General features: G+C 47.3%; 2 protein-coding genes across 8 annotated transcripts in view; one reads left to right on the top strand and one right to left on the bottom strand.

Moving 5' to 3' along the window:
- Positions 1 to 879, bottom strand: part of Armcx3 (armadillo repeat containing X-linked 3) — a 4814-nt gene extending 3935 nt beyond the window's left edge. For 3 of the 4 annotated variants that reach the window (XM_005358697.2, XM_005358695.2, XM_026784882.1), the window contains exons 1-2: positions 742 to 879; positions 133 to 211 (exon numbers count right to left, since the gene is read on the bottom strand). The gene's annotated coding sequence lies outside the window, so the exon portion shown is untranslated. Of the gene's footprint in view, positions 1 to 132; positions 252 to 741 lie in introns of all 4 variants that reach the window. The other variant, XM_026784881.1, reaches the window with a different exon arrangement.
- Positions 880 to 5993: 5114 nt separating this feature from the next.
- Armcx6 (armadillo repeat containing X-linked 6) lies at positions 5994 to 8870 on the top strand. 4 transcript variants are annotated; one of them, XM_026784703.1, is made up of 4 exons: positions 5994 to 6066; positions 6220 to 6324; positions 6749 to 6870; positions 7193 to 8870. In XM_026784703.1, the coding sequence occupies exon 4, from the start codon at positions 7336 to 7338 to the stop codon at positions 8263 to 8265; it is 930 nt and encodes a 309-aa protein (XP_026640504.1). In that variant the 5' UTR covers positions 5994 to 6066; positions 6220 to 6324; positions 6749 to 6870; positions 7193 to 7335; the 3' UTR covers positions 8266 to 8870. The 4 variants fall into 4 exon arrangements, with proteins under 4 accessions (XP_026640504.1, XP_026640505.1, XP_026640507.1 ...); XM_026784704.1 differs by lacking the exon at positions 6749 to 6870; XM_026784705.1 differs by lacking the exons at positions 5994 to 6066; positions 6220 to 6324 and adding an exon at positions 6366 to 6462.
- Positions 8871 to 9343: the final 473 nt, after the last annotated feature.

Genomic DNA, 9343 nt, shown 5'->3' with positions numbered 1-9343 from the left:
AGCGCACGCCATTTCTCCACAGTTCGGGGAGTGTGAGAAACACATTTAGACTCAAATCTAAACCTAGATTACCTTTTCTGGTTTTCCCCCTTTTCTACCCCTGCCGCTCCTAGGGTCCCCAGATGGTCTTACCCTCAAATCGACCTTCACCGATCTGGTTAATTTCCTTCCTCTTCTCTTGCCTGGCGTGGTACCACAACCTACGGAAAGACTGGCCACCCGGGAGAGGCTTGGACCCACTAGACACAGAGCTATGGTAAAGAAGACGCGGCCACGGACAAAAAGACGGGAAACAGCCGCTACAGAGTGCTTGGTGGACGGACCAGTCCCCAGAGAACGAAACTCTTTCCTAATTCGGAGGTCTGGTTGTTAAAGGTTTCCCGCCCGATACCCAGCTCAGGGTTTGGCTGGCACATCACTTTGCACCCCACGCCGGACCCCATGTCCAGTTTTAACCCGCCGGCACAGTCTGGTGGACCAGGGGCCAACACCCAGGCCACTGCTCCCTTTCCGGATTGCTGGCCTCCGCCCGCAGCAGATTCCCATCTCCGGATTTCTGGGCGCCTGCCCAAACACCCCCTACTCACTGTTTTGCTGCAACGAAAAGGGCTGCGGGCGGGACATATATCTTGGAAAGAGGGCGGCAAGTGGGAGAGACGACGGCGGCGCCCCCGGAACTGCGACGGCCTCCGCCCTCCACCCTCCACCGCCTCTACTTTATGGAATATCCCAGGCACTGACCTGCAGGGATCCGGGACAATTTCTTTTCCGCCTCCTTTCCTCGGCTGCAGGCCCGCCCGCCCTCAAGGTAATAGGGAGCTGGTACTCAGACGGGAACAACGACCAGGACAAGAAGGACTTCTGCACACGTCAGCTCTTAGTCACGTGAGAGCGACGTCATCCACCAACTCGGATCCCCACTTTCCCCTCCCACCAGCAGTGCGGCAGAAGAGGACCCGCCCCCCTTCATTCCCTCCCCCATACCAGGCCTTGTTACTTTTTCTTTTTTGCGACTAATCCCATTTTTCTCTAGTTGTGTTTCCCTTCCTTCAATTACCAAAACAGGACAGCATCCTCCCCTGGGGCTATTGGCCACTTGTACTTTTTTTTTAAATTGAGTCTTCCTTCCTGGGACAGCAGTTTCTCCCTCTACCTCCCCTCCTCCCAAGCATAAATATCTACCATTTCCTCTGAAATAGTCCTAGACCTGAAACGAATAAGTCACCAGAATAGGGAACCTGGAATGAGAATGTATCTTTTACTTTCTTAATACTTTTTTAGTTATTTTCACCTTGGTTTCCCCTGCTCACAGTCTGCATTCTATTTAGGAGGGAAAAGTACAATAAAAATACTTCCGTCGAGGAAGAATAAGACTAGATCAGTGTTGGATGATGGTCTCTAAAAGTCCTACATGGCTCACTTCTTGGGAAGTGTGACTCGCTTTACTCAAAGGAATTTTAATGTCTTCTGGGGCCTATCACAGAATGCAGCTGAATGAACAGAGCCCAACTTGACTGAACTAATCAGCCTGCCTGAGAATATGCAAATCTGACTGAGCAACAGGTTTTGAAGGGCACAAGTTAACCAGGAGGAGGCTGGGGCTCTCCAAAGCCAGGAACAAAAAAGATCGAGGAGAAATCAAGTCTGTTAGATGAAAAGGTGCACAGACTGAGGTGCAATTGCTGTAAAAAGAACACTCTGAAATCCTGGGGTACAAACAGAGAATAGCATCTACAAATGAAACAGTGTGTTGCAGGAATACAAAGACCAAGGCAAACATGACCGAACCTGTCATCTAGCAATTAGTGTGAAACCATTGCACTGATCAGCTTGGTGGGCACAATTCACTTGCCATTTTCACTTTCAAAGACAAAAAAGGGGAATGAAGCAATTACATCTTCTCATTGTCTAATTTAACCAGGTTTGGTATCAGTCGCTGGCTGCCCAGCAAGGCGAACTTAATACATAGTACAAAAACACACAACACAATAAACCTAAACTCTTCGGTGAGCAATATCCTCGTAGTTTCGAAACAAGGTTGGTATCTGAGGAGAGGTTTCAAAATCCACAGGAAAAAAACATGAGAGAAAACTAAGAGTACAAAGACTTTAAGAACAAGCTAATCTCCAGGAAAATTTCTATCGCTGTAGCTTCTAGAAAGCAGAACTGAGATGTGATTTTGGATTTAGTAAACTGAACCAAATCAACTGCATGGCTCTGTATTCAGAGAAAGGCCAAGTGCAACAAAGAGACTTAGTCATACACCAAAAAAAAGGCTTCAGAGGAAAATGTTACTAAAGCACTGTCTAGAAGAAAGGCAGTTCTGACTAAGGTGAAGGGAACATTTCATCCTTGGCAAAATCATTCCCATAATGTGTAAGAATACTGCAAACTTCCTAAGCTAAAAGTTTCTCTTTCAGATGAACGAATGTGCTGGCTCTGATTCTAGGTTCGTCAAGCTATCTTCTGAAGCTGTGACTTCCCGAGCCAGAGCTTATATGCAGGGAGAGAATGAACAGGTAAGACAGGCAGAAACCCCTTCTGCCCCCTGACACTTGAACTTCTTAAGGGAAAGTATTCCGTTGTTACTCCTGTTGAAACATAACTTTCACTGTAGCCTATTTCACAGGAGGAGAGTACAGAGGCTGATGAGTGTGACATCCAGATCTCTGTTTATATGTGTGCCTTTGAAGTAGAGTCTATCACTGCAAAAGCATCTGTTCTCTGCTTAAAGACAAAAGCTGGGGTAGATGGTGCAACACTCAAGACCACACCCTGAACTGTATATGCAACCCTATGGAATGCTGTCAGGGAAGCCAGGTGGCTTTGGTTCCAAGGGCAATATTCTGTATTGACATTTCATATTGTATCTTTCTAATGATCAGGTAATGTAGAAATTGCAATTCAAGCATGTGGTGGTAGGCAGGTTCCCAGCAACTCAGTGACAGCTGAACAAAGGCTTGTTATGCCAAATAATTAAAGGACAATAGACAATAGGATTGGAGATGTGGACTAAGTGTCCAATAACACTTGCTGTTCTTGCAGAGGACCCAAGTTCAGTTCCTAGCACCCACATGAGGGGTGGCTCACAATTGCCTATAACTTCAGCTCCAGGGATCTTGCCCCTTCTTCTTATCTTCTCTGAATGTGGTGCCATACAGACAAACAGGAATGCACACATCACATAAAAAGTAGAGTAAACATTTTCAAAATAAATCACCATTTCAAACAACTTAGACCTCATACTAAAGAAGGGAAATGAGTGCATCGCGCCTTTCACATACTCTGTATTGCCCTAGCAAAAAGATGGGCACTGTGCCCAAAGCACACCAAACAGAAGCTCTCCTTCTAAAATTTTAATCTCCAGCAAGGAGAGAAAACCCTGAAACCAGGGAAACTTATATGCAGCAATCATCTCTCAGTTTCTCCTACCGAGATCCATGAAAGCTAACCTTGTTCTTTAGCGTTTGTCCTCTGTGTTAACCAGACCTGGATAGGCTGTTTGCAGTGAGACAACCTTAACTAATCTAACATCTAGTAGCACAATATCCAAGGAGAACTTTCCAAATGCCAACCTTCTCTTTGTCTCCCTCTATAACCCATAGTGGTACCAACCACTGATTTATCTTTAATTCTGGATACTTTACAAGTCATATATTATGTGTGGCTACCAGAAGGTTTCCTTGGGAAGTGACCTTATAAACTTTTGTTTGTTTGTTTTCACAGGCTCCAAAAACATTAAGCAGCCTTGCCTGGGAACCAAAGCACTTCCCATTTTCACTTTTAAGATGATATCTCAGATGTCTAATATGTCCTTATAAAGTACTTGTGGGTGCACATAATGGAGAACGAAGTGGTTTTAAATCATAGCCCCTGTGCTTTGTTGGGAAGAACTGTGAATTAAAGTATCAAGATGTAAAAGAACTGAAAAGCTTCATGCTCCTGGGATTTAAGGAGTTTTAGATAGAGAGTGGATTAAAGCAAGAAGGACCTGGTAAGCTGAATAGGGTGGTGCTTTCTTCTGTCTTTTATACTGAAATGACTGAACCATATACCTACCCAGGGGGGGGGGAGATTTTTGTAGCAATAAAGAGAAGTAGGAGTGGAGCTATTGTCCTTGAAACTTATCAGAAAGTGAAAATCAGCTCACGTTGCAGAACCAATCGCCTGCCTATAATAAGCTCGTCATATTTCTTAGTTCTTCTTCATGTTTATATTCAAAATGAACAGGAGTCTCTTGTGCAAGCTCACGGTAGCCCAAAGTTAAAAGCACAGTTTAATCTGAATGGTTTTTTTTTCATACATTTTCAGAGACAGAATTTACTTATCTAAGAAAATCACAGAAAGGCAGCCTAAGAGCATGGTGAGAAAAGGAACGAAGCAGAGAGCTGGAGAAAAGGGAACATGATGTTGGTAAATGAGTCTAGTTGTTAGGAAGACCAGAGGGGAATAGCATATTCCTGAGTTCTTGCATTTGTCAACAAGGCATTCATGGACTCCCTGGCTCGCCTCCTGCAGGGGCCTCCTCCATGCACAGTCCTTCATAGGGAAGGCTCTGGCTGGCGAGTCAAATTTCAATATTCTAAGAAAGAAGCAGCCTGGGGGTCTATATTTAGAGTATGACTCCCAGCACTGAACAGGTGGCGCCTGGCGAGTCACACTTTCATATTTTGTCCCTGAGTTCTGCAGGGTTTGTGAGGATGGTACAGTAAAATTGTTAGGGAATGCAGGGAGTGAAAAGGTTTCTTTCTCCTGAGGACAAATTTGGATCCTGTATTTTGTTCTTCTACCTATGAGAAGGAAAAGAAGTTGATGTCACCAGTGTTGTCATCGTCTACAGTCATCCAAAGAGCCTCATCCTCGATGTCACTGGCAAATGCTGAAGACTCACCATCGACATGGTGATAGAGTACATGAAAGGCAGAACTGAGACCACCTCAGTAGTGGTGATATGAACTCTCCACCTGTCAAGTAGAGCTCTAATCAATGGGACAGCAGAGAGTTCCCTAATTTCAGGGTGGTTCATGGGTTGGGTCATGAAACTACAGTACAGAATTTAAATCCCTTGGAATGAAAAGCAGGCAATCTGTGGTGTTACTAATTTGTAAAGTTCATCTGAAACCTGAGGTGGTGTCTTCATAAAATCTACCTTTTGGGTGAGACTGGAAGTCATTATTGAACCTTGTACAAGATCTCAATTTTCTGACACCCGTGAGTTCAGTCAGTATAAAGAAAGGAACAAATAAATGGCTAACACCTTTATAAAATGGTCAGAACCTGACCATCCTCACCCCTAATCCATTTATGTTCCGTCGATCATATTGGAAGCATGCTGGCGTTGTTTGAAAGGATACACTTGAAAACTGTAAGGCGCTATTTAAAAGCTACTATTGAGAAGAAAATATTTTCGATGTTGTACTAATGAACGTTGCCAAATCAATGAGATCTAGCCATTAACTGGAAAATCTTCATTTCTTTGTTTACATACAATTTAAAAGGTTTGGAATTTGTTTATGGAGATAGCTTCATTTTGTATTATAATAACAAAATAGTAGTCTACCAAATAGAAGAGATGAAATCAAACATAAATGGATCAAAAGTGTTCATACAAATTCCACTCACACCTGGGATTCCTTCGCTGCTTCCTCTCCCCAACTTTGATGCAGAAACTGAAAATAAGAAGGAGTAGAAATTAAAGAAAAGGATGCAGGAGTTTGAAAGCCAACGAAAGAATCAGACAGTTCCCCCAAGAAGAAAGTGGGAATGCGCAGTCATTCGAGAAAGTCAAACTCAAACACGAGAAACGGTAACTTCTGGTTTCTGGTATTGCTACTGAAAAAAAGACTAACAGGGCCCCAAGAACTGGGGGAGGTACGGAGCCTACTGGCGCCTGCCGCACTGCTTGTGGGAGTGGAAATTGGGGGCTAGAGCTCACTGGTGACGTGGCTATCACGTGACCCAGAGCCGCCTAGAGCTGAAGTCCTGTTAGTCGCCTCTGACCGGGTACCAACCCCCTATTACTCTGCAGGCACATGAAGGAGAAGGAAACTCGCTCGGACCGTACAGGTCGGTGGAAGCTGCTTGGAAGGTGATGCGGGTGGGAGAGGGAAAAGAGCATCTCGCGTTCAAGTTCCGCAGATAGGGGCTATGTCCGTTTCTCACCTACTTTTTTAAATACCTATCTGCCGACCCGCATCCCATCCTCGCTTCTTTTGATAGGGAGAAGTGGCGGGCTTCTGGTTGAGGTGAGAGGGGTGAACGGTACTTGCACGAAATTGAAGCAAAGAAAGGATCCACAATCCGGTCACCGTGTCCTGGGTGCTGGTGAGTCCACCAAGCACTCCGTGTCTCCCGCCCACACACCCCAGGTCCCCTGTCCGTTTGCAGGTCTTTGGGTCTCTGCTCGTCTTGGCTAGAGAGGGAGAAAATCGCTTTGACTGGAATCTTAGGGCAGGTTTGAAGGTGGGATTCATCCCGAACCCAGGGAGTGGGTGGAAGAAGAGGGGGGCTGGGATCTTTGCGGGCCAGGTCCTAGTCGCCCTCTCCTGGCCCCTTCTTTTTCCACACCCCCTCCCATTTCGGTGCAGGGAAAGGGGTGTGGCGGCCTTTGCTGGGGAAATGGCGGACGAGGAGGGGGCGGGGAGGCCCTCGTTAGCAAAGTCGGGAGGGTGTGAGAAATTATTTTTACTCAAAAATCCCAAATTCAGAAAAAGCCCCTATCGGTGTAGTTAGATCTGTCCGACTACAGTTTCAGTTCTCCATTGCTGGCTCCGGAGCTTTTCGAATGTCCTTTTGCCCGGCTCGGTCCATCCATCACCGTGCAGGAAATAAAGCAGAAGACACGAGAAGAATTCACTGTATATTTCTGAGGTTGGTTAGAAAGCATGTTATGATTTTTGGATGGGGAGGAGGAGGAGGCAAAGTAGGTGGGTGTTCGAGGCGACCGCATGAGGGTTAGCTGTCCCTGTCACCTGCCTTCCTGTCACATCACAGTCTCCTCTCCTGTCTACCTCTGAGAAACCTGGAAGCCTAAAAGTAGAATCGGAGGGTAGAGATAGGAAGGCAGAGAAGAATAATGACATCATTAGCTAATAATCCAACTTCCTCAACAAGAATGTGAACTCCTATCAGTCTTGGCAGGTACGAACCCAGTCACAGATGAGAGTCCTAATGCTATTTCTGTCACCCATAGAGTCACCACCAGAATCACAGAAGCTAGGAGAGGCTGAAGATTACTGACCTGCACCATAGTTCACGCAACCGCTGTGAACTCACTTCAATCCGGTGAAGAAAGGCCCTCTCCTGTCTGGCCAAAAGGCTCACACACATTCAAGTATGGGTCGGGCCCGGGAAATGGGTTGGATGGCAGCGGGACTGATGATAGGGGCTGGTGCCTGCTACTGCATGTACAAACTGACCATGGGAAGAGGTGCGAGAAATGACCTGGAGGACGAGGAGGAAGATGATTGTGATGACGAACAGGATCTGGAGGAAGAGGAGGCAAAGATTTGGTTTGATTTCACAACAATGGCTCGGCCCTGGAGTAAGGATGGGGACTGGGATGAACCTGGGGCCCCAGGTGGCACTGAGGCCAGACATTCAGGTGGGGGGAAGGCAAACAGAGCACACCCAATAAAACAGCGACCATTCCCTTATGAACATAAAAACACGTGGGGTGCTCAAACCTTTAAATCCTTCAGTTGTGCTCTGGACCGGGGCATGTGTGCTTCCATCCAAGGAAAAAAGATGTTCACCAAGCCCACAAATGCTGGCTTTCCCCCTAGCCACAATGTCAGTAGGCACTGGGCCAGCATCTCAGTGGTTGCAAACGGGATCCCCACTCCCCAGACCACTGTGAGGGAGAAGGCTTTGTGTGTCCCAGAAAACCCGAACACCAGTATTGGAAATCAGGGCCAGACTGAGATGTCCATCCATGAAGTGTGTCGAGAGATGGTATTACATTGCTGTAAGTCATTTCTGCAGCAGGCCGGATTAAATCTGCTAATAAGCATGATGGTTATTAATAACATGCTTGCCAAGTCGGTTTCAGACCTGAAGTTTCCTTTGATATCCGAGGGCAGTGGATGTGCAAAGGTTCAGGGTTTGGAAGCACTGCTGGGTTTGTCTGAAAAGCCCGTGTTGGCCGGGGAAGTGCTGGCAGCCCAAATGCTGTTCTCCTTCATGCTCCCCTTTATGAGAGGTGGGAATAGAGAGATGCTCATGGAGGCCTTCAGAGAGATGCTCGCGGAAGCCCTCTCCCCATAAGCGGCTGTCTCCAACAGAAGGAGACTGAATCCACCCAGGGCTCCAGCAGGTTACTGAGGACAGAGAAGCTGCAGTGGGTGCAAGCAAGGATGCAGCCTTAGCCGGTCAGCTCCTCCTTGGGCAAAAGTTCCAATAGCTAAAAGAAGGGCGACACTCTTCTTGGCCAGGCAGCGGCTCCCCGGAACTGTGGGCAACTTGTGGGTTTTGTAGTCTGCAGGAAAGGTGCATTGCAAATTGCTCCCTTGCAGTCTTCTTCCTGCGGTAAAAGGTAAAGAAAGGGATCACCGTTGGCTGCGAGCTGCAGATAACAGACATCAAATCACAGCATCACCAGAGCTGTTGTTGCCTGTGGTGATCTCCCTGTCTAGGCGGGACCACTTAGCAGAAATGACACCCACATGGGAGCTCGTGTTGAACTTGCATCTGCTGCCGCTGCTAAGGTTGAAGTATTTCCCCATTCCTCTTTCCTGTACTAGCTGATGGATGGCTAGCATGTTAATCAAAGAAATGTACCCCGTCCTGTCCATTGTACCGACTGACCCTCTTCCACCCCAGCCCCCACCTGTGTGTGTCATCAATAAACTCGTGTGTTTTGATTGGCAAGAAAATCGAAAGGGGGCACGGGCCTCATCTTTGACTTTGGTCTGCACAAGCAGGGAGACAAAATGCACCATAGAGTCCAGCTGCCTGGGCCCCTGCTCTCTGACAGGCGCACTTGCCAGTGCTCAAGGAGGCAGGGGCAGAAAGGGTGAAGGAGGTGCAAGAGGGCCTCAGGGCAGGGGCGAGGGCAGGGGTAGATTCAAGACCTGTGTGCAGATGGAGAGGAGATGACACCCTTGAAGCAGTCACCCCGGGGCCCTGAGTAAGGAAGCCCTTAAGCAAGAGGTCTTCTTGACTGGCCTCCTGTGGACTTGTGCCTATTGGGTGGAGGCTTCTCCCAGGAGGGATTGCCACGTGACTGGTCCCTGCTAGGTTCATATCTATCTGTCCCCTTAAGATGCTGTCAAAACCACTTCCTGCCCCCTTCCTTCCTTGGGGTCCCAAGCACTGCTTCCTGGCAGGGTGAGAGGGTTGGCAG

The sequence above is a fragment of the Microtus ochrogaster genome, chromosome X (assembly GCF_000317375.1).
Source record: "Microtus ochrogaster isolate Prairie Vole_2 chromosome X, MicOch1.0, whole genome shotgun sequence".
Taxonomy (NCBI): Eukaryota; Metazoa; Chordata; class Mammalia; order Rodentia; family Cricetidae; genus Microtus; species Microtus ochrogaster.
This window is presented reverse-complemented; position numbering and strand designations above follow the sequence as displayed.